At 40.7% G+C, this 25,095-nt stretch overlaps 1 protein-coding gene across 1 annotated transcript in view; it reads left to right on the top strand.

The window, feature by feature from the left end:
* Positions 1–3,346: 3,346 nt before the first annotated feature.
* Positions 3,347–25,095, top strand: part of GUCY2F (guanylate cyclase 2F, retinal) — a gene marked incomplete at its 5' end in the record, with an annotated part of 83,494 nt that continues 61,745 nt past the window's right edge. Inside the window, 3 exons of the mRNA XM_082445690.1 lie at positions 3,347–3,412; positions 3,594–4,344; positions 13,719–14,020. Coding sequence (XP_082301816.1) covers positions 3,347–3,412; positions 3,594–4,344; positions 13,719–14,020 — 1,119 coding nt within the window. The remainder of the gene's footprint in view (positions 3,413–3,593; positions 4,345–13,718; positions 14,021–25,095) is intronic.

Here is a 25,095-nt window from a genome sequence, read left to right as displayed (position 1 = left end):
TCCTAGTTTACTCCATCCCTCCCCCTCATTACTTAATTTATTATTTCATGGGGAACAAAGGGATTTTTAAAAAACCACCAATGAATCATCCAAGCTCTATCTGGGTAGCATAGAAGGTATAATAAGGATGGTCTCAGTGACTTCATAGATTAGGGGCTGTTGGCAGGCAGTGCTTGATCAACTGGGGTACAAATCCCCATCCTGCTACTATGTGCCCTCAGGCAAATTACTTACCCTTTCTGAGCCTCAGTTTCATCATCTGTAAATGAGGGTAATAATAGTATCTACCTCAAAGGGCTGCGACGAGTTGATTTTATTTATTTATTTATATTTATTTATTTTACTTAGTTATTATTATCATTAGTTTCTTTTATTTTATTTTTATTGAAATATAGTTGATTGACAGTGTTGTACCAATGTCTGCTGTACAGCAAAGTGACTCAGTTATACACATATAGATATTCTTTTTTTAATATTCTTTTCCATTATGGTTTACCATAGGAGACTGAATATAGTTCCCTGTGCTATACAGTAGGACCTTGTTGTTTATCCATCCTATATATAATAGCTTTCATCTACTAATCCCAAACTCCCAGTCCTTCCCTCCCCCATCCCCCTCCCCTTCGGCAACCACAAGTCTGTTCTCTATGTCTGTGAGTCTGTTTCTGTTTTGCAGATAGGTTCATTGGTGCCATATTTTAGATTCCACATATAAGTGCTATCATATGGTATTTGTCTTTTTCTTTCTGACTTACTTCGCTTAGTGTGACAACCTCTAGTTGCATCCATGTTGCTGCAGATGGCATTATTTTGTTCTTTTTTTATGGCTGAGTAGTGCTCCATTTTAACCTGAGTACAAATGATGGGGCATACTATTGTGGTACGTCTGGAAGACCCAGCAGATGTGCCCCTGACTGGTTTCTTGAAGAGTCAGGCTTTCTCATAAAATTAGGGGTGAAAGTCAAGGTGATAACCAACAGACCCGGCCCAGACAGAATTATTGCTGGCAAGCCCAGTCACACAAGAGCCAATTATTAACCCTGAAGAGAGCCATGCCATTATTTTGATCTTTGGTTGGAATTAAAAATTCACTAAGGATTTTCCTCATTAATATCTCCCCCAAGCAGTTAATTCTTCTTATTATATCTAGTGAGGTTATTCTTGGCCTTGGAGCAACTTTAGTGTTTTATTAATTCCTTTCACAAACATTTATCTGGTACCTACTATGTGTTGGCTAGGCATTAGTGCGATGAAGAAGATCCTTAGGAAATCCCAGTACAGTGGGCTCTGTTCCCCATAGAGAGTTGCCCTCGTTACCTACCCCTTGTAGTTGAAAGTATGAGGTCCTGTAAATACAGAGATAGCAAACAGTTCGGTAGCTTTGTCACAACACAGACCAGAAATAGGGACAGTTTATAAATCAGAGGAACGCCTTTCCTAACGGGTATAAGTATGAGGCACAGGTGGGAAAACAATGAACTCAACCTGGGGGTGTTAATTAAGGCTGCACGGAGGAGGGAACACTTTATTTGGATCTTGAAGGTAGAGTTCATCAGGAGAATCTGGAAGTGGAGTAGGGGAGGAAGGAGGAGGACATTCCAGGCAGAAGGAACGGCACTTTCCAAATCCTATGCTTGGCAGACTATGTGACATATGTCTATAGAACTGCAAAAAATTTACTATAGCATCAGATGAGAACAGGGAGATGGGGGATATAGAGAAAGACAAGGGCCAAGTGGAGAAAGGCTTTGCATGCGTCATCTTGAAAGAGCCCTCCACATTTACTGACTCCACTTCATTCATCCCCATTCATTTTTGACTCATTGTGGGTCCTTCCACTTGCAGCCTTACTCTCTGAATCCAAATCTAATGGACAGAGACCTTTCTATATTTAGCTCACCTGACTTCTCAAAGGAGTGTGAGATGTGATAAACAATCTTCACCCTCAAAGTGTCGTCTTCCTTGTGTTGTAAGATTCCACTGTCTCCTGGATTTTGCTGTTTCTCTGGACTTTTCTTGGAAGTTTTCATTATAACCTCCTTTCTCTCTGCCTGACCTTTAATTGTTGTGGGTTTTCAGGATTTTGTCCTCTGACTTCTTTCTCTACTTTGCAACTCTCTTTTGTTGATTTTATACACTGCCATGTCTTCAATTACCCTCTATCAATTGATTACATTCAAATTTATATCTCTGGCTCAGCTTTCTGTTACAAGATCCAGTATGTCAAATTGTCAACTGGATCTTGCTACTTGGATATTCTACAGACATCATCAGTTCAACGTGTCTAATAGAATACATAATATTTCCCACCCCTTCCTTTAGTGGTCCCTATCTCAGAGACTTATATCATTTTCTAACCAGTTGCCTAGCCCAAAATCATCTTGGAGTCCTCCTTTTTCCCCCTTACCTTCTACATCTTGTCAGTCACTAAGTTATTATTGGCTTTACTTTCTTAATCTCTTTGATGTTTTTAATCTTGGTGGACTTCATCTCCATTCTTCTACGTCTTTACTACCACTCTCTTGGTCTGCCATCATTTCTCATATGGATTACTACAACAGCCTCCAAACTGGCCTCCCTGCCTCCAGTCTTGTCCCCTTTCAACCCATTCTCCACACTGCTACTTGAGTAATCTTTAGAAAATGAAAATCTTATTATATCATTTCTCTGCTTAAAACTATTATCTACAGGATTAAATCTAAAAACTTATGAATGGCATATAGGACTCTTGGTGACCTGGCCTCTGCCTTGGTTGACATCACAGACCCGAGCAAAACAAATGCCTTAGGACTGTGAGAATCTAATATATCCTTTTCCTTTTATAACCTCTGGGCCTTACTGTATATCGTTCCTTCTGCCTAGAAGGCTCTTAGCAACAACCCCCTTGCAACCCCATTCACCTGGCTAACTTTTCTTTCAATACTTAACTCAGAGAGACGTCCCTCCTCCTCCCTCTTCTCCTCCCCTGAAATTTGGGTTCGGGTGATCCTCTCTGTTTTCCTCTGTCTGGGCTACTTCAATCATAGCACTTCTTACTCTGCTTCGCCATTATCTATTTACATCTGTGCCTGTCCCCAGGAGGGCAGTGTGGTGGAGAAAAATGGACATATTTGAAACTATAATAATGATAAAAATATCACAAATATAAAGTTAATGACCTGCCAAACCCTGTTAAAAGTGTTTGCTGTATGTTAATCCATGTAATCCTTACAACACTGTGAGATGAGCAACTATTACTGAAGTTGAATCAACAGTACTTGGTGATGGATTGAATGAGGGACAGAGAAGAAGGAAGAGTCTCAGCTGACTACCAGGTTTCTGACCAGAGCAAGTAGATGAAGGGTAGATGGAGGTGCCATCTCCTGAGATAAGGATTACAGGAAGTAGAGGAAGAGGAGAAGTTTTGGTCAGGGTAGGGGAGAGAAACTTTTAGTTAGGGACTGCCATTCCTTGGCCATTCTTTCATAACTGTTATTTCCAGAAGTTTCAGGAATAATGTGAGTAATATACCTTTTCTTCTGATTGACAGGCATTTGGAAACAACAGTATCCATCTCGGGACAGCTGCCTCACCTTCCAATATTTCTTCATTAGCCTGCTGGAAGCAGGACGGCTCTGTTCTTGGGACCCTGGCCTTTCTCACACCTTATGCTCTGGTTTTCGGCTCCCGGAAGACAGCGAGGGCACCATGGCCTTGCATCCTTCAAGCTCCTGTGGTGTTTGTGCCTCCTGGCCCTTACGTCCCTCCCACAGCAGGTATGGGCAACCCCCTACAAGATAGGGGTGGTGGGCCCTTGGACTTGTGATCCGTTGTTCTCAAAGGCCCTGCCAGAGGTTGCCGCTCGGTTAGCCATTGAGCGGATCAACAAGGACCCGTCGTTTGACCTGGGTTACTCTTTTGAATACGTGATTCTCAATGAAGACTGCCAGGCTTCCAGGGCTCTATCCAGTTTCATTTCCCACCACCAGGTGGCCTCAGGATTTATTGGACCGGCCAACCCTGGCTACTGTGAGGCAGCCTCACTCCTGGGAAACAGCTGGGACAAAGGGATTTTCTCTTGGGCCTGTGTGAATTATGAATTAGACAATAAAAATAGCCACCCGACCTTTTCTCGGACACTCCCTTCTCCCATCCGGGTGCTGGTAACCATCATGAAATATTTCCAGTGGGCTCACGCTGGAGTCATTTCCTCAGATGAAGACATTTGGGTGCAGACAGCCCATCGAGTTGCAAGTGCTCTTCGGAGCCGCGGCCTACCTGTAGGGATCGTCCTGACCACAGGACAAGACAGCCAAAGCATCCAGAAAGCTCTACAGCGGATTCGCCAGGCAGACAGAATTCTCAGTGAGTGCCTTCTCCTGGCTCAGCTTTAAATGTGGCTTCAGTGAAAGGATATGACAATGTCCAAAATTTTCCTATCCTCACACCCTAGGATAGCACATCACTCTCCAGTTCTTCATGCATTTGCCCCCTTTCAGTCACACTCGGGCCCCAAGACTATCCTGCTTCAACAGAGCCTATTTTATGAACTGAATAAAAGTACAAAGACCTCTGTGGTTACAATGCCCTTGGGTGCCAGTGCTGGCTCTCAGCACCTGGGGTGGGGGGGAAGATTAGCATCAAGAGCAACTGTGGTCACACACCCTCCATGCCCTTAGGACCCCAGCAGTTTCAGATCAGCCAAGAAGCGATGTTCTTATAGCTCTATTTTTGTCTGGTCTAGTCACTGAAGGGAGATTTACCTTTGATTCCCTTCTGTGTACTTTCCCTCATAGATGCCCAGTGCCCTTGTGTCATCACATCTCACTAAGAACCTGTCTTCTCTGGACTCAGAAATGCACACCCACCCCTTCTCACTTTCCACTCCCTGAAAGCAGGGCTTCTCTCTCTGCAGCACACAACGAGCCGATATGGAGGGAGCTAGCTGATAAATAAAAGCATATTAAAATGAGAAGCCTGCCTAAATTGTAACCTTTCCCCTCCCAAGAGAAGTTTTATGTTCAAAGATGATTCTTGCAGAGACCATGAACCAAGTGTAAAGCAAAGGACTGACCCACTGACCCAGGGCGAGTTGGGTGCATTTTGGGAAAGGGGAGGGCTCTTCCTGGCCCTCTTAAATCAGATGGAAGTCTTTTACATATACATACTGCAAGCCTTTGTGACACTTGGTTTTGATTTTTTTTCTATTCTAATTTTTTAATCTCCACTTTACCTTTTTTCTGGAAAGTAGCAGTGATCTGTGGGAACACTGCTCATCCTCTATTGCAGTCACTCCATCGCTTTAGGACAGATAGATAGCTCAGAAACTACTTGTCAAACTGATTACTTCCAGGATTAGACCTGGTCCCAGTCATTTCCTTAACATAACAATGGACTTGTTAGAGAATGGTCCAGCTTAGGGCTGGCCTATACCCAGAAGCCCATTTTAAGTTTCAAGTGTCTCCAGTATTGGACCTTAATTATGATCATTATGGGAGGATGAGGGCAAGAATTTTTAGTTCCAGGAACTATAGTAGTCTGCTTCCAGCTCCAGTCTACAAGATCCTATAAATGTTAAGCAATCAGTGTGGCTCTGATTACTTCATAATAGAGCTTGATACTTTCAAAGCAGAGCACAGAATTATTTTTAAAGATATAAAACCATTTCCAGGGAGGAATCATGCCAGAAACAGGCTAACGTATTTAATATCATAACTTTATAATATGTTACAAATCTTCACGAAGCCCAGTGTCTCCTGCAAGTTTACATTCCATGAGTGTTTCACATCCCACCCATTCTAAATAGTATACTCTTTGAAATGACATTTTGGCCTCTACCATGAAATGTTAAATAAATCCAGGCCCCGAAGCTCTTTGGGTTGTCAGACTGAGAGAAGTTAGGATTGAGTGTTTACCACCCACAATTCTTTTGAGGCAGGGAGGTAGCAAATGTACAGATTATCGCCGTACTATTAGAGATTCATTCCTTTAGGTCAATGGTTCTTACTCTGGCCGCACACTGGAAATACCTGGACATCTTTTCAAAACGATTGGGGCCAGAGTACCACCTCCAGACATTCTGACGGTCTGTGGTGAGGCCCCAGCAAAGGTATTTTAAAGAGCTTCCCAGGTGCTTGTAAAATGTAGCCAGAGTCAAGAACCACTGTTTCAAGTTCAAGAAAATGTAAATAAATGTTCCCTACTTTAAGTTACCAGACAATTTTTTGTCTTAATATGACTTTGTTTAATCAGATTGCTTTCTGTATAGCAGTGTGGATCAGCTCGCTAAGGGAATGAAAATTTTAAGATGGGGGTGAGGGGGTAGGAGCCTGGAAGCCTAGAGAGGGAGGTATGTGGTTATGCAGCAAAGAAAGACCCTGGGTAGGGAGAAAAGCAGCAGAAAGCGCAGTAGGGACTCAGAAAGGGAGATAAAAGGGAGTGAAGACAAAGCTCTGCTCTCCAAGATTTTGCCCCGGGTTTCTGACAAAACATAGACAGACTCAGGTGAGGCGTGCTGGGACCTCAGCGTCATGAATCAGAATGTGGGTAGGTTGGGGCGGATGCAGGGAAACTGAGCCATTGGCTGAGCTGCGACCTGAGTAGGACCTCGGGCACCTGAGTGTGCACTGTCCAAAAGCGTGTGTGGTACCCACACTTGGCACAGCTAGTTTTTGGTATCTGAGGGCACTCCAAGTGATGGGTGGGATGTGACAGGAGGACTTGCAGAAGGGGAGTGAGTCTTAAAGCAAGATAAGCCTGTTGTCCACTTGATCATCCATTGAGACTAGTGCCCCAGCCAATAGGAGCATGAGAAGCAGGATTCAGAGTATGAATATAAATCGAGTATCAGGACTTTAGCCGCGAGGCCTAGGGTTCAGGGCACATCTCCAGTCCAATCAGAGAATGGGAGATCTGGTGAGAAACTGAGCTAGAAGTTAATGAGTATGGATTGGGCCAACTGAGCAGTGAGGACGGTTACAATACACCAGATCCGGCATCTACTCGATCAGATCTCTAGCTGATTTTCTAGCCCCTTTCAACTGGTAGGACTGAGCCTGTGAAAGTATTCCTAGCTGTTGACTATTGGGACTGAAAAAGCACTAAGGTTTTTGTGGTGACCTCAGCTGAGAAGGGCTGAGGAAGGCAGTGCCTGGCCTCTTCCTTATTTTGCTGGGTATGAGGCTACTTCTTAACACTGTGGACCCCCAAGTAAACCTTCAGAGAAGGACCTTTTATGATGTACAAAATATAGTGGAAAGGGATCCCTTCGTTTGGAGAGGACTGGCAATATTTGGAAGTAATGGAAATAGCTGGAAGACTGGTTTTGTCTGACCTACTCACGACAACAGTGACCAAAGCCCCATGTGGCAGTGGCAGTGGTGGCGGCAGTGAGAGATAGTGGTGGGGAGGGAGGGTAGTGCTGCTATGCCACTTCTCTTCCTTGTAAATTTATGTTTCCAGTTATCACTGGCACATTACTGGAGTCAGAAGGAATGTCTTTCTCAGAAACTGGTCTAAATTTTGCTTACACAACAGCAAGACAATGATAAAATTTAATAGTAAAGATGATCATAACAATAATAATGGTTGTGGGCTCTTGGAAAGGGAAACAGCAGGGGTGTTACTAGAGGCTGCCATTGAGACAATGAAAGCAACCATAATACCACTTTACATGTGAACAGCTCTCTACAGTTTACAAGGTATTTGCATATAGATAATGTCATTTAATCCTCAGGGTTATCCAGGAGCAAGGTATTTTCTTCCAAGTTTTACAACAGCTGTGAATCTCACATAACAAGTAGGTAGGTGTATGCATTATTAACACCAAAGAATGGGGTAAATGAAGTCCCAGAGAAGGGGGGATTCAGGATTCAGCCTCTCCCAGATTGTCAGCTCACTTCCTTTAAGCTTCAGAGGCAACTACCAATTATCTTTGTTTCTGACAAAGTCATATAGGAGAGATATTAGTCAAGGACAAAGGCCTCAGCTTACAGGCAGGGCTGCTGTATGTGGCTTTCCCTGCCCAAGGGAATCTAGCTGAGTGGGCTTGAGGGCCACAATTCAGTTCACTCTCTGCTCCTTACACCATGAGTCCTGTTGGAGATTGGGATCCAATGGCACAAAAGAGCATCACTCACCAGGCAGAGCACCTGGGGGCCTGCAATTTCCCAGAAGTTCTTTTGCTAATTCTCACAAAGACTAGCAGGAGGCCCCACTAGAAAGCTCTTTAGAGAACTTTTCAAATGGTTATTTCGAGCCCTCCTCCCTTCTCCTCACCTTTTTGCCTATCAATGCTTGGCTGATTGTGAAATCCTTTCAATTTGGGTTTACAAGGTTGTTGAACCATTTGGGGATTCCTTTAAATCCTTCCAAACTGGGAATGCTTCATTACAGCATGATGTTCGGTAACTAGGACACGGTCAGAATGTCCTTCTCTTGTTCTTCCAAAATCAGATACTTTATTACTACCTCATTGTCAGAGACCTGGCTGGCCTCTTCCACCTATTGAAGATTCTTGACATAAAAAAAACCCCCAATAATAATAATAGCAATGATAATAGCTAATATTTATTGAGAATTTATTATATGCTAGTCATTTGGCAAGGGTTTTATATGGACCATCTCATTCAATTCTTGCAACCTCCCTGGAAAGTAAGGCCAATTACTATTTAATGCACTTCACCAATGAGACTTTGGAGGCTGAGAGAGGTTAGATAACTTGCTTAAGGTCACACAGCTAGTGAGTGGGAAAACTAGGATATGTATTCAGGTTGATCTAAAGCAGTGCCTCTCAAACCTAAGCACGATCGGAATCCCCTGGGGGGCTTGCGTCCCTCCTCCAGAGTTTCTGACTCAGGAGGGCTGGGATAGGGTACCAGAATCTGCATTTCTAACCAGTTCAAGGTGGTGCTGATGTTGCTGGTCCAGGGACCATACTTTGAGCATCACTGGTTTAATGAAAGACTTATGCTCTCCTGCCTCCTGTCCACTTGAGGGACGCCCCTAAAGCGTACTCACTTGACCTCCTGTGTCCCATGGTGTATAATTTAGCCCTTCCATTTTTCTCTCTTAACTTTTGGGCCCACTGATGAAATTCGTTTAAGTGCCTCAAGGTAACAAGTATCGCCCCAGTTTTCCTCCAGTAATAAGAATAGTGATACTGTAATACTATGGCCAAGAGCCTTAGTGCTGATAGGGAATTTGGTATACAGTTTGGTATAGATAAATGTAAGTAAATGGAAATGGTGAAAGGACAACTTGCTCCCTTGAATGGGTCCACTGTCAGTAATGATAGAATTATTGAAGACCCAGCCCAGGAGGAAATCTCTAAACATCTAGGCTTCCTGCGTTTAAGAGCCCTTACCTGCATAGCAGTTTAGGAAAAGCTGAAGAAAACATACGTTGCAAAGTATGGAGAAATATTAAAAACATAAGCTGGGCAGCAATAAAAGTACTTGTAATAACAGTTTTACTGGGTATGAAGAAACACGATCTGATGCAGACAGAATGGCCATTGAATGTAATATGTGTCTGACAGCATGCTGAGCTACTTGGACCAGTTTGACACTGGTGGCAGGTAAGTAAGTGGTGGTCTCAGGACTTAAGGCCAAAAATGTGTGCAGTGTCCTCAGTCGATAGACATAGCCACACATCGTGTACTACAGTGTTCTTAAAGTGTGGTCTGAGGGCCTCCTGCACTGAATCACACTTTGGGCGGTGGTTGGGGAACATGCAGATTCCAGAGCCTCCCACCCTCTTTTTATGTATCCATTTTATAGAGTGCATGGGGGAGAACTGAGGGGAGGAAGGCGTGAATCTACTTGTTTCAGAGTGTGGCCAGATGGGGCTGAATCCTGGGGGAACATGAGACCTGGGATAAATCACACTGTATGTCCCCCTCCTCCTCTGGCCTGCTTACTCTCCCATCTCTCAACACCTGTTAACACGGAATAGGTTAAAATGAAGGTTAGTGGTAGGAAATGTCACAAAAGGATTAAAATGAAAATTAAGGACAGTAGAATGGAGGGTTTCTGTGGATTGGGAGCAGTATTGTGGGCTCACAACATGAATATGACTTCTAAGAACTTCTTCAGCAATAGCTAGTGAAACCATTTTCATCTCACAAGGTGTGAAGCTGGGCTCAGGTTCCTCCACCAAGCGCTCCATAGCCAGTAATCTGGGAGAAATAAAATTTGCTTTTGGAGAAACACAGTTCCTCTACCTCGAGGAAGTATTGGATAGAGTATTTCAATATAGGAAGAGAGGTAGGAATTGAGTGGCTTGGGAATTGGCTTCTCCTGGAGTTAGACATTTCCTGCTGCTAGCATTGAGGGTGAAAGAGAGGGTCCTGAGCAGCCTGCCATAGTGGGTACCACAGCATGAAGACGTAGCTACTAGACAACTCAAGTGGGGCTCAGGTGGCTCAGAGAAAGTGCTAATATCATATCCTAGTGAGATGGGATCTCAGGAGGATGTATCTCCTGGTCCTTGTTTAGGCTATAGAGTGGCTTGACTGTGAACAATCAGGATGGAAACTTACAAATTAATATTACTCAGTGATCACCTGTTGACCCAGGTCTTGTCAAGGATTTAAGGTTTCTGTCCGCTAATCCTTTCCTGACAACTTACAGGTAAAATCCCATTTTAATGAATGTCATTTTGAGATAATAAAGCTATTTAGTAAAATAATCATGTAGAACAGATGCATCTACAAATCCCTATTGACAAAGCACTCAATCTATTAAATGAAGATGGTGCTGTTTGAATTCAGTATTTATGCTTTCTGTTTTAATCGTGTTCGATGGCAAAGTCTTACCTTGCAAAAAATAGAGTAGCTTGTGATCATTCCCTCTTGAGGCTTCCATTTCATCATCTGTAAAATAATGGGGGGAGTAAGACAGGCTAGATGGTCTCAAAGGGTCTTTCCAGTAATAAAAATTCTGACTCTGCCCAAAATGTCCTCTGTGTGGGCCAATGAAAGGAAAATTAAGGGGAGGGTAAGGTCTTGACAAAACTTCTTTCTGAAATTGTTTCAAACATTCCTTGTTCATTGGGTATATAATATGTACCAGAATACAGAAATAAAATACAGTGTTTGACTTCAAGGAACTCATGGTTTCATAGTAGAGGCTGACATAAATAAATAAGGGCAATGAATCTTGTAACTGCCATGACAGAAGTCAGTTTAGGGTACAGTGGGGCTCTAAACCAGTGTCACAAGTTGGTACCCTAGTAAAAAGAAAGGCAGATGGAGATCGGTGTGCAGGAAGCTTATTGGGAGAATGCTTTCAAGGACAACACCTGTGACGGAGAGGCAGCAGTAGGATTGGAAAAAGAGAAAAATTAAACTGTCATGCAGTCACAACAAAGGTCCCAGCCAGTCCCAGTGGGAGCTCTGGAGCTGGGGTGGCCCTTCAGTATTGTCCAGAATTAAGGAGTGTTGGTCTTTATGCCTCCATATTGACCAGTCATTGGGTACAGGCAGATACAGAGAAAGGGGTGCAATGTGATAATAATTGTTTAATAGCCAGTTTATCGGGGGAGGAGGGGAAAGCCCTGATTTGTAGCATTTGCTAATTTCCATGGTGTTATGACACCCACCATGGCCAATTTCAAGCTACCAACATGACATTTACTAGTTCATAATATCCCTGAAAATTTAACCATAGTCTCTTGTGAACCAGCACAAGCCAGCTCCAACACACTATGGAGGGGATGCAACCTTGGGAGAGGTGGTTCTCCTCAGCTGAGGACAATCCCCTGAGAGGTATTGGCTATTATCTCCAAACATTCCCAGCAGCTAGGAGAATGAATGCTTCATTCCTGAGGGTTGCATCTGACTGGCACACCACAGCGCCCAATACACGTAGTATATGTTAAAATATTCGCTGTATTTCAACCAACACAAAGCACTTAGTTCTATTTAATATTTTCCATCCAGGGAAGTAATTTTAATATTCCTTTAAGTTAATTAAATGAATTTTATCTCTATTGGGTAACCTTGGTCTCATAATCTAATCTCTGTTTTTGTAGGAGATCCCAATACTGACCCGCTTGCCAAGGATACTGTCGGAAGAACTGACCAGCTACCCGAAGCACCTAACTAAACTCAGCGTTTCCCCTCAATGGACATGTTACTGAATTAATTTGACCAAAGTGATTCATGTTTAATGGTGTAGCCAAACTTAGGGAGTTAGGGGCCTTGGGTTCTAGTTTCTCTTTCTAAATCCAATCATTGCCTTGTTGGACCTCTCTGTCACTCCATTTTCCCATCATACAATGCATGATTATGAACAAGGGAGGCTGAATTCCTTGTGTGGCTCAAGAACTAGCTCCAAAGATATCCCTAGAGTATTCAAAGGAATACTTTGCACATCAGAATACATGTAGAGCCTCTCAGGGTAATTATATTGAAGGAGCTAATGGTCATTTAAAAATTCAAGTTATGGTGTGTGTGTGTGTGTTTGGTATCTAAATCAACTTCGTAACTTACTAGGTACACCTTAAAAAATAAAGGGTACCAGCTCTGGCTCAAAGGGGAAATTTTCTGAGGGTATCTAACAAGTGCAAAGAAGGTTTTTGAAAATAGATGAAGCAATACGTAAATACCAAAGACCAGTCATTGAACGTAGTTTAAGCATACTCAGTTCCTGAGATTAAAGGTTCCATGTAAGCATGTATAGTTAATATTTACCAAAGGCAGTAGGCTCTTTGCCTTTCTTCAAGGAGCTCAGAATACTTGCCAGGCATTATCTAATTAAACTACTCAATGTACCTGTGAAATGCATTGGAATCTACATTTTAAAGACGTGGGCACTGAAGCACAAGTGGGCTTAAACTAAACTCATTTAGCATGCCAAGGGCGAAATTGGATATAAGACTTTCACTCTCATGATCTAGCTGCCATTCTTCAACCGTGGCCTCCACTAATCCACTCTATTCTAGCATAGCCTTGCCAAGCAACATAGTTTCATAAGTCTAGGGAGAATTAAAGTGAGTGCAAAGTAATTCCAGTTATAGGGAAGTTGGATTTTTAAAAATTGAACATATCACTCGTAATATTAGTAGCATTTACAGCGGAGTGTGAGTTAGTGCCATTCATTGTCTATAATGGCCTTGGTAAGGGTGGGAACAGTTGGTCAACATCTGTTGGAATGTATGTCTGCAGGAGGTAGGCAATAAAAAGCAACAGTGGCTATGGGAATATCACCCATCTTCTCCCTCTAGCCTTTTTATTCTTAGGTATAATAATAGCTACCATTTATTGAGCGCTGTGTGCTAAGCCCATTGTATGCATTCCCCCTTCAGTCATCACTACCACCCCATGAAGTACATATTTACTATCTCCATTTTATGAATGAGGCAGAGAGAGGTTAAGTAATTTACCTAAGGGTATACAGCTAGTAACTGGCGATGTTAGGATATAAACCTAGGTTTTCCAACTCCAAAGCCTCTTCATTATGCTACCTCCCACTTGCTATATTTGTTTATTCCAGTCTAGTACTAGGCTCTGCAGCCTGTAGACATGTCTGATTTTTCCCTATTGCCTAATCAGCGTCCCTGAAAATACGTCAGCCTCAACTCAGGGTTTCAACATCTTGTTCATCTTAAAGACATAAGATAGATATCATTTAAAAATTGGTTATAATACAATTATTTGTTTCTCCCAATCTGTAGTTTTTGGTACTATATTTTACTAACGTATTGCCACCATAACCTCCCTGCTTTGTCGGTTTCAGTAATCATCATGTGTATGCATTCGACCTTGATTAGGGGAGAGACTCAGACGCATCTCTTGGAATGGGCTCACGATCTGAAAATGACTGATGGAACCTATGTCTTTGTTCCCTATGATGCCCTGCTCTACAGTTTACCTTATAAGCATACCCCCTACCAGGTTCTAAGGAACAATCCAAAACTCCGGGAAGCCTATGATGCTGTGTTGACCATTACAGTGGAGTCCCAAGAAAAGACCTTCTATCAAGCCTTTATGGAGGCAGCAGCTAGAGGTGAAATTCCTGAGAAGCTGGAGTCAGATCAAGTAAGTGCAGATTCACAAGTTAATCATGAACAGAAAACCTCAAAAATCAGGAAGGTAAATATTTTTCCTATCAAGTGACTCTATTCCATAGGAAACTCAGTCAATAGCAGGCAACCACACACAAATTAAAAACACCTTTTGTTTGCAGAAAACATTTATAAAACAAAGATATATTATTGGAGTTTTTTGTTTTTGCTTTTGTTTTTATCTTCAAGCAACCTGCAATGATAACATATACAGCCATGAAGAAGAAATAAAATGTGTTTAAGAACAGGGAAACAAAACTTTAATATATACTAGTGCCATTCAAGGGGGCATAGTAAAAAGAAATCTTGTTTCTGACCCAAGTTTGGAACCAATTCAACAATAAGAGAGCTGGTATATAGGAAGATATTACCATTATTATTGATAAAGCTGGTACTGGAGAATGCGGCTTCTGTCTATATGCATTTGAGTTTCCCAGTATTGAATCTGAGGGTTGATCAGACTTCTCCATCTAGTTACCAGCATTGCTGGACCCCTATATTTCTGCCCCGTGAGGGCATGCCTTTTGTAAAATGTACAGCCTGAAAGAGCATAGTGGAGCTTACTCCCGAGAGAAAGAAGTTAGGAGGGCTTGGGCTACATCTGTTTAGTTCTCCTTCCCAACTAACCAGTCAGATTAAGTCACTCCTTTGTGGGAAGGAATGAGTAAGGGGTTGAAGAGGTCAGGTGTTTTTTGCTAGTAGAGCTGTCTCTATATGAAAGGAATCATTTGGAATGGGGAAGAATTCCTCCCTAATAATATACAAGAAATAATATTTATGTATGTATACATGAATATATGTATAAACATATTTCAGATCAAATCCCAGCCATTTGAGGGCTAGTGGAAGGAAAAGCAGTGGGGACAGGATGAAAGCAAGGAAATGAATGGACAAAAATAAAATGGACCAAAAAATGGGCAAAAGACAAAAACAAAGAGGGAAAAATACAAAAGAGACAAGGAATATGAGAGGAAGATGGGAAGGCCAAAGATAGTTAGATTAGAAAAAATACAGAGGGGGTTTTTATAAGTTAGAGGCCAGATGTAGAAGGCAGTCATTTTCAGAATGGCCCATCAATAAGTTTAAAAATTCTAGCATTTGCTAACATATTGTATTAGTTATAATGCTCTGTTATAACTAATACATTAGTTACAATGTGTTAGTTATAATGCTCTGGCTGTAACTAAGAGACAGCTCAACACAAAATGGCCCAAGTAATTGTTTTTTTTTCCAAACTGGAAGATATGGGGGCTTTAGGGTCAGTTAATTCAGCTGCTCATGATGTTATCAGTGAACCAGGTTCTTTTCATCTTTCCACTTTACAATCATAGCATGCTAGATTGCCCTCATGATCTGGTTCTTCTCCTGGTCCCAAGATGACTGCCACAGTTCCAGACATCATGTCCAAGTGCAACTGTCTACAGACAAAAATGGGGAATGTCCCTCTCTTGTGTCTCTTTTTAAGAGTGAGGAAATCTTGCCCAAATGCTCCTCAAGCAGACTTCTCCCCACACTTTCCTGGTCACAATCGTGTCCCATACCCATACCCAAACTAATAATTTAGAAAGAGGAATGAGACCATCGTGACTGACCCTATGGCTGCTGGAAAAGTGTGCAAAAAATTGAGATTCCATTAGCAAGGAAGAAGGCTATCAGGTAGGCTGGTGGTTGTGCCTAACACTCACATTCTCCATGATCTTCTCCTTTTTGTATACTATTTATTCCTTTATCCTGTGCACTGCCTCTCTACCTGAATAAATGATTCAGATGAAACTTAGGTTTTCTTAATCTCTTTCTGTCCTGAGTATTGATAGCAAAGATTTTGCAGATTCTTGTTCTAATAAAAAAAAAGTGACCAGCAGAGATACTAACAGTGTTGGATTTAAACTTTATTGCCACAGATATGTTTGTAATAAATCTTTCTTTTAGGAGACACACACATGTTTAATTGAAAACAATTCATTGATTTGGTCAAGAAAGGCAAGAATCCCTCAAACTGCTAAGAATGATTGCTCAAACCAGTTGTTTGGTGTATTTATAGGCAAGCAATCATATGGTGAATTTTTGTACTTTTTTATGCAATGCTATGGCATCACATAGTTACAAGACTAAGTCATCTTTTTTACTTTAATCACAGGATTGAGGGAAATATAAAGGTGTGTGTGTGTGTGTATCATATGTATGAGCAGATATTTTGATACAAAAAATTCAGACCTTCTACTCTTAATGTTTGATCCAATCTCTTTGAGCTTGTGGAAAACATAAGGTAATTAAGGTAAAAAAAGACGCCATTAGTGTGGTTGCTAGGTAGCCTGTACTCTACTTTAGACAAGGAAATAGAGAGAGTGAAAACAAAGACTCTAAAGCTTATTAAAAAAAAAAAGCTTTTTTGGATACATTTCCACCCCCACTTTGCAGGTGCCTTGGCTTTACTTTCATAACCAAAGAATGATAGAAGAGTGAGACAATTATTTTCACATCTCTGATAAACAAAACCCCCTTTTTTCCTAAATTACCTTGCTAAAAGGTATTTTTGAAGGCAGCTAGTATAGCAGAAAGAACATATGATAAGAAGTTAGACAGGTTTAAATCTCAGCTCTCACTCTTACTAGCTGCGTGTCCTTGGGCACGTTACTTAGATTTTTGAGTCTCAATTTTACCATCTGTAAAGTGGGTTAGTGATCTACAGCTTCTAGGATTATTGTGAAGATTAAACAAAGTAATACGTGTGAAGTGACTAGCAGAGTGCCTGGCTTATAGCTACTTCCTTTCCACCTTTTCTTTTTGGGGCCAGGATGACCTTATTGGTTGATGGTGACCTAGCATCTAAATTACAGTCTGACCTGAACTTCCTACTCTCTTGAAGTTTTATGATTACTGGCACAGAATCGTTCAATAGTTCCAGCTTTCAAAATTATCTCACTTTCAGAATTCCAAATGGTATTTTCTCAGATCAAATTATGTAGCTCAATGTTTGCTTATCCCTTGGCTCCTGTTGTTTTTTCCTATTCAGTCAACAGATCAACAACTATTTATTAAGCACCTGCCACGTGCCATGCACTATGCTGAACTTCAGATAGAACAGTAAACAAGACAGGATTTTTGTCAGTAGTGTGTTGGAGCCAGTTCATAAAAGCCAATTGTGTGCCTCTTTGCCAAACACTGTGTTCAGTGGCATCATGTTGGTAGCTTGAATCAGGCATTGAGAGTATTTACACCACAGAAATTGGTAAATGCTACAAATAAGAGTCTTTTCCCCTTTTCATAGAGCTGTTGCCAACATTCACTAGCATATCACTTGTTCCTGCTCTTATGGGGCTTAAATTCTAATGAAAGAGAGATTGTAAATGAGTAAACAAATGTATGAGAAAGATGGCTGTATTTCTCCCTTGCCCAATAACTTCCAGTGGAATTGAAATTTCTATATATAGGCTATATTGCTTATAGAAGTGGTTTGCATCCTCTTTTAGTTTATATACTTGCCTATTCAAAAATTATAAAAAACAAAAAACTATCAAAGTGATGCATGCACACGATTTTAAAAGTCAAGAAATGCTAAAACGTTTTGTATCAACAACAAAGCAGTTCCTAGGCCTTCTTCCCACTCTTCATCAGGAACAACCACTTTCATGTCTTTTAGTTCTTTATTGTGGTATTTATATTTCTAAATACCATACTGCTACTGGTTTCTTGATTACTCAGTTTTGGATATTATTTGTTGACTTCCCATTATAGTTGAGGATTGTTAGCACTTATATACTTCCTTACCCTCCTTCAGACCCTCAATATAGTTATGTCACAATTTTTAGTTAAATTCATATTTTGTGTTTTTAACATTATACCTGTCTAAATATCATTCATAGATGATGCATGTGGTATACTATGGTAATAATTCATTTCAAGTATAACTTTTGATTTTTACTGGAGTTAATAATTACTTTATTTTTTAATTTGTTTACCTTAATTTGGATTTCTAAGTCTTTCTGTACTGTCTGATAAAGCTGTAGAATCCTCTCAAAACAATTTTATACACAGTAAAATCTGTTAAATCCCTATCAATTTCATTTGTTTATCCTGAGGCTCTCTGTCCTCCTATTCCAATCTAAACTTGTTGTTTCCTAAGGCTGCTATACAGCTGTTATGGTAGGATCTCTCTTTTCATCACCCTGGAAATTCGCTTTCTCTTTCTTCTGTGCCGGATTCACTATTCATGACTCTCATGACTCCCATTTTCTTGTTTACTCTCTCATTTTCGTTGAGCGCATCCTTTAGTAGCTTCTGAAAAAGGTATACTGGAGGTAAACTTTTGAAATTTTGCACTGAGAGTCTTTATTCTAGCTTCATTATTGATTGCTAGTTTGATTAAATATATAAATCTAGGTTAAAAATTATTTTCTGTTAGCACTTTGAAGACATGGCACATTGTCTTCTTATTTCCACCATAGGTGTTGAGAACTCCATCGTCATTCTTATTCCTGATCCTTTGAAGCAACCTGTTTTCACTCCTCCTTATCTCCCCTGGAAACTTTTAAGGTTAACTCTTTATTCCTGAAGTAATGAAATTTCATGATTATGTCTGGGTCTTTGACATGTATTATGCTGTATATTTGGTGGGACCTTTCAATCTAGAAGCTCATTCTGCCTAGAAAACTTTCTTATGTTATTTTTTTTGATAATTTCCTCAACAACATTGTCTTTGCTCTTTCTGAAAATATTATTGGTTGGATATAAGATTGCCTGGGTTGATTTTTTAATTGTATTATTAGTTCTCTTGTATCACCCATATCTTTGTTTTTAGCTTTTCTTCCTGGAAGAATTCCTCAATTTTGTGTTCTGACTCTTTTACTGATTAAAAAAATTTTTTTGCTATCATATTTTTAATTTCCAAGAATTGATTCTTATTGTTTGATTATTCTATTTTTATAGCATCCTGTTTTTGAATATGGTATTTTCTTATATTTCTCTGAAGATATTCATTATAATTTCTTTGAAGTTTTCTCCTGCTCTTTGTGTTTTCCTCAGTTCCTAATTTTTCATGTTCTTTGTTTTGGTCTTTCTATTTAATCTTGGAAGTTTTCCTTAAATGTCTGATGATCCTGGCTATCTGTATGTTTTTGAGAGTGAAGCTTTAAAAGGAGGATTTGAAAGTGTATGTACATGGTGGTTATGTTGACCTGTAGGCTTCAGTATAGGGCAATTGGCTTGCGAGCTGTTGTTTTTTTTTTTTTTTTTTTCCCAATACCTGTAGATCTTGCCTCTTGAGCTAGTCACTTTCTTCAGAGAAGAGTGTTTCAATCTCCTTCCTGGGAGTTGTAATCCTGGTTGTCACTATTCTAGGAGCCATGTTGGGGGAAGTAGGCTGGGATTCTCATCATTAAGTATGAAGACTTTAACTTCATCACTCTTTTTTTATGGCCCACCTCACTCTCACTGTCATTTGGGTCAAGTGTCCCAGCTCTGGAGCTGTTCTGAATCAGTTTAACCTGTTTCCTGCAGAGATCTGGTTCTCCTTCGTAGAAGTGGGATGGCAGAAGTCTAACTGTTCCTTACACAGACATTCAAAGCTATCCCTTTTTTCGTGCTCTGCCTAACCTCCACTTCTGTACATAGCGCCTCTAATTCCTAAGCCTTCCCAGGATTCACAGGGAGCAAATCTGCTTGTTGCTTACCAATACTCCCCTCTTCAGATACTTAGATTTAATCACCCTCCACTCTGCTAAATCAGTTACCACTCCTGTAGCAGCTTTCTATCTTCATATTCTGTGGTCAAGATTATACTTGTCTTCTAGTGCCGTTAGATATGGAGGTTTATTGTTTCTGTTTCTTGTTCTCCTTGTTGTTTGGGAGTGATGTTTGAGAGGAGGAAGAGGGTGAAGGAAAAAAATCTTGATTTTGCTATCTTTAATCGGGAAGTCATGAAAGGAAAAAAAGAAGTTACAAAAGGTATATATGATATTCTTTTATTGGTGGGTTTAATGACAGTCCATGAATTAACTTAGCATTTATTTATTAAGTTCAGATATAACATGGTAGTTAAGAGCATGGGCTCTGAAGACAGACTGCTGTAAATTTACTTAAGCTCTCTGTATCTTCTTTTCATTATTTTTAGGTTGGGAACAATAATAGTACCTACCTCATAGAGTTGTTGTGAGGATTAAATAAGTTAATACACATAAAGAGCTTGCCTGACACCTAATGATTCCTCAATAAATGTTTTTCATTATGATTGTTAATGTTGTTATTTTTATTATTAAGATGTCCTAAACACTCTGTTGGTGATATAATGGAAAACAAAATAGAAGCAAGATCTTTCCTCCAGTGAAGGGGAACAGTTTTACCATATCAGGGTGCTAAGGACACTGGGTCCAAAACTGGGACTCTATTACATATTTGTGACAAATTCAAGACTGAGACAAGGGTCTTGAACACTAACTTCCATGATGATATTACCAGAGCCCTGTGTTCCTCTTCTTAAATGCAAACAATAGCAGCTATCATGTAGTCAGTGATTATTCTGCACCAGGTAGTTTACATAAATGATTCCATTGAATCCTCAGACCAAGCCTACAAATTAGGTTTTATCAACTCCATTTTATGGATGGTGAAACTGAGGCTCAAGGTAACTTGTCCAAGGTCATACAGCTGGCAAGTGGCAGAGCTGGGATTCCAACCCAAGTCTACTACCTGGAGTAATATAACCTGACCATTTAACCACACATTAGCCTTTTAAAAAAATTACCTCGTGTCCCATGTCTAGTGCTTTACTCAAAGTAACATTGCTAAGTGACTAATACTTATTTGATTTGAATGGGTATTTGATTTGAATGGATTGTTTTCCTCTGATATAGGAGGTGATAGGGCTTTACGAGGACCTGTGAAAAGAGAAAAATAAATCAGAATGGAGAGATTGGGGGTGGGGGTGGGACATCAGTGAAAAACTTCCTAATTTGGTCTCAGCATGATTGGGCAAGGATTATCACTTTGTACCTTTATATTTTGGCACAAAAAGACTTCTGAAATAAGGTTTTAGTTCCTGCATTCTTCTCTTTCATTGTATTCCCAATGCTTGTTTTCAATGAAATTCTATTGGCTACAAATGCATATTGCTAGAACACACATTTTGGATATTTTTTCCAAATGTGGCCTTATTTGGCTAAGCAAAAGAAATCCTCTGGATTTCTCAGCCAGCCCGGGGGACCTTAAGCTCCTACACCTATTGTTTTCCATTACCATAAATATGGGTGCTTGGCAGGGGGATGCTAGGCCGAAGGCGATGTGGTTAGGACTGGAACATTCCAGGATGGGGCCCACTAGACATGTTGTCAGAAAAGCTTGCCTGCAGCTTACAGTGGCTACAATTGTCTTTGTACTGCATTCTATATAAAATAAGGGTGTTATCTTCATGAGTATCATATCAAACAGATTAGGCTATTAGACATTTTTTGGCTAAGTCCAAGGGTTGAGATCATGCATTATTGGAGGTACCACCTTTAATAACAAGAATTCAATTACCCTTTGGCTTCTTGGTCTCTGTATGCACCTGGCTTTTTGTTCAAAGGTGATGTTGCCATTTTGTCCTTCAACTGGTGCTTTCCAAGCCAGGTGTTTTAATGTATACTTCTAAGGACAAAATTCTTTGGAAACCCGTTTTGTGTCTTTTAAGCACAGTAAATCGGAACTGATGATAGTCAACTTGACGACACCATGAACCATTAAACTGAACAAATTCAAATATCACTTGCTCCTGACCCAGACCTTGTTCTCTTGAATACAAGCTCCAAAAAAGCCTAGGGTAGAGCTAGCTAAAGTCACTGAGTAACAATGAAAGATAAGTTTCAATTATCATTCATTTATTCACAGTTCATTCATTCATTCAGGCTCAGGTCTATACAGCACTCCAAACCAATAGACTGAGTCATCAGTGGTTTCACCATTCTGGCCTGTGATAGAACAAGGCCATCTGCCTGACAGAAGGTCTTGCCAATCCTGTCTTGCTTCTTTAGAACTATAGACAGAAGCCAAGATAGAGGGTTGTAAAGAGTGTCCTTACTTTCCTTGTCCCATCCTCTATCTCTTCTTTTTCTCATTATTTGCAGCAGTTGCAACTACAGAGCTTTTGTTACCAACGCTAACAGAGTATGCCTTTGGCTTATGGGAAGGGGCAATTACCATTGCTGAAAGGCACAGCAGGTAAAACAGCAACACAAACCAGCTAGAACACAAATCTAAGGCCTCACAGCGAGAGTGGGGCATAGTGACAGCCCCTCTTTTGCAACCAAATGCTGTTGCTACAGCTATGTTCTTTCCTAGCTTCAAGTCCCCCTACCATACTTTTGTGGCTCTGCATGTGTGTGTGTGTGTATATGTGTGTGTGTGTACACATGAATGTGTGGGTATGTGTGTGGTATGTGGTAGAGGCTGGAGAATCCTGAAGAACAAGCTTCAGCTTTCGTTCATCTTGGGGAGTTGCTGTCAGTCAGCTCTAACAGGGGTCAATCCGAGAGCACCAAGGACAACATAGGCTGGTCAGCTGAAAACTCTGTGCGACGGGTCAGCTCAGAGGTGAGGATGATGTTTTTAAGAGTTTAAATCTTTGCTTTTGGTTGTAGGTTAGATGCAGTCCCTTTCCCAGAAGGCTCTGTGCCTTTCAAAACAGAATACTAGCATTCTCCCTGCTCTCAGGGTCTTGCTGCCCTGTGGTATTTTACTCATTTGTTTTACTAGTATTGATTTTATACTCTACCTTACAGCCTTCACTTACTGTCATAACTTACCAAAGCCCCAGAAAACAGGCAGAATCTTGCAGCAATCCTAAATACCATTAAATGGGTCATCTGAGAATGTCAGGAGGGGGAGTTAGTAAAAACCCCTGAAGGGACCTCAGTGTGTGCTAGGCAACTAACTGTGGATGCCTTGGTGGCAGCACATGTCATCCATTCACCATGCCTATATCTATAGTGTGTGTTAAAGCAGGGTGAAGGGAGATCATTGGAATAAAACTCAGGAGACTGAGATGTTGATTTCTGCTCTGCTATTAGATGCTCTGTTACTGGGGCAAGGTCTTTGGCCTGAACAACTGGAAGAATGGAGTAGCTTTTAACAAAAATGGGAAAGACTCATAAATGGAGCATGAAGATTTGGGGTAAAGATCAGGAGTTTGATTTTGGGTACACTGAAACTTAATATTTAAGTAGAGATACCAAGTAAGCAGTTGACTATATGACTCTGGAATTTAGGAAACAGGTCTTAACTGGAAGTGTAAACCTGACATTTATGGCATAGAGTGGTACTTAAAGCCATGAGAGCAGAAGAGATCACCAAGGGAGTGAGTGTAGATAGAGAAGAGGACCAAGGACTGAGCTGTGCGGCATGCCAATGTTAAAAGATCAGAGAAATTAAGAAGAAACTATAAACAAGCCAAACAAAAAAGTCTGCAAGCTAAGTTTGCTCCCTGGACTAGATCAAGATTTGGGAAGTTTCACAGGAGCTTAGAACTAGAAGAGACCACAGAGAACATCTATTTCAATCAAGAATGCTAAAATAAACTAAGAACCAAGAGACTTGGGTTCTAGTCCTGATTTTATGCCTAGGTGAGTGACCATGACCATTGCAGGACATCTGATCCTGTCCCAAATATCCATAAGACATTTGGTCCACACCAAAAAGTCCTTGATATTTGGTCTTGACCAAAACGTCCATCAACATTTGGTCCATAAGACATTTGGTCCTCTCCAAAACCATTTGGCATGCACCAAATATGCTCCTGGACATTTTGGGTAGGACCAAATTTCCAGGACCTTTTGGTGTGGACCAAATGTCTTATGGACATTTTGGATAGGACTAAATATGACCAAATCTCAAGGACATTTTGGCATGGACCAAAATCTTATGACTATCTTGGACAGGGCCAAGTGTTTGCTAATCGACCTTGACAAATCACTTAACTCCTCTGGGTCTCTCTTTCATATCTAGGAAGTAAGATAGCTAGACCAGATGACTCCCAAGGTTTAGACATTCATGATTCTATATCCTCATTTTAGAGAGTAAGAAACTGAAGTCCAGAGAGAGGGAATAAGTAACTCGCCCAACATACTGGCATTAGGAAAAGACCCCAGGCCAGTGTGTCTTCTTCTATACTGTTGGTCTTGAACCCTGTATGAATATTAGAATCCCTGGGGAGCTTTTCATAATACTGATTACTGGGTTCCTAACCTAAAGTGTCTCATTTTGCTGGCTGGGTTGTGTTTGGCATTAGTATTTTTGACATTCCTCAGGTAGTTCTAATGTGCAGCCAGGGTTGAAAACCCTCTGCTCTACATTTACAAGGCATGGCAGTGTTTTGCTAGCTGCTACACCACTCTGCATCTTGACTTGTATTTCTAGCACAAAAATGATTCACTCAATTTTAAACCCTTTTATTCAGATGCAGATTGTTACAGGAGGATAGTTTTCTAGACCTTGTGAAACTGAAGTAGCAAGTATCAGCTTTCCCTGAAGCTTAGTAAAATGGCATGACCATAGCTTTCTTGAACTCCATCCTAGAAGTGAAATGTTGTGAAAAGCCACGAAGCCATGGCCAGTGTGGGAGGAAGCATGGAGGGATCATTTGCTCTTCTTCCCCACCTTTTTGGAAAAAGGATACAAGGTTTGTTCCAAAAATAAACTTACAAGGTTAATGAGCAGGGTATCAGACACAGGACACAAATGCTGTTGCTTTTACCATATTTATATGAGAAGAAGAGTCATGCTGTCCATTGTAGCAGCCTTGTTGCTTTACAGTGGCTTCTCACCAAAGCTTTGCCACTTTGCACAGCAACAGATTATGGGATTCTTGATTAAAACCTACTTTCTCCATACACAAAAACATTTGGCTCTGTATTTGTGGGTGTGTGTGTCAGTGTGCATGTCTGCATGTGTATGAGTTGGGGTATATGTTTAAAACTGTTTTCTAGTGTTCACTTTCTCTGGGGAGCACGTGTCTAGGAGAATAGCCATTTTGAACTTGTTCACTTTCTCTGGGGAGCACGTGTCTAGGAGAATAGCCATTTT

The sequence above is a fragment of the Balaenoptera physalus genome, assembly GCF_965194825.1.
Source record: "Balaenoptera physalus genome assembly, chromosome: X".
NCBI classification, from domain to species: domain Eukaryota; kingdom Metazoa; phylum Chordata; class Mammalia; order Artiodactyla; family Balaenopteridae; genus Balaenoptera; species Balaenoptera physalus.
The sequence above is the reverse complement of the archived record's forward strand: the minus strand, read 5'-3'. Positions and strand labels throughout refer to the sequence as shown.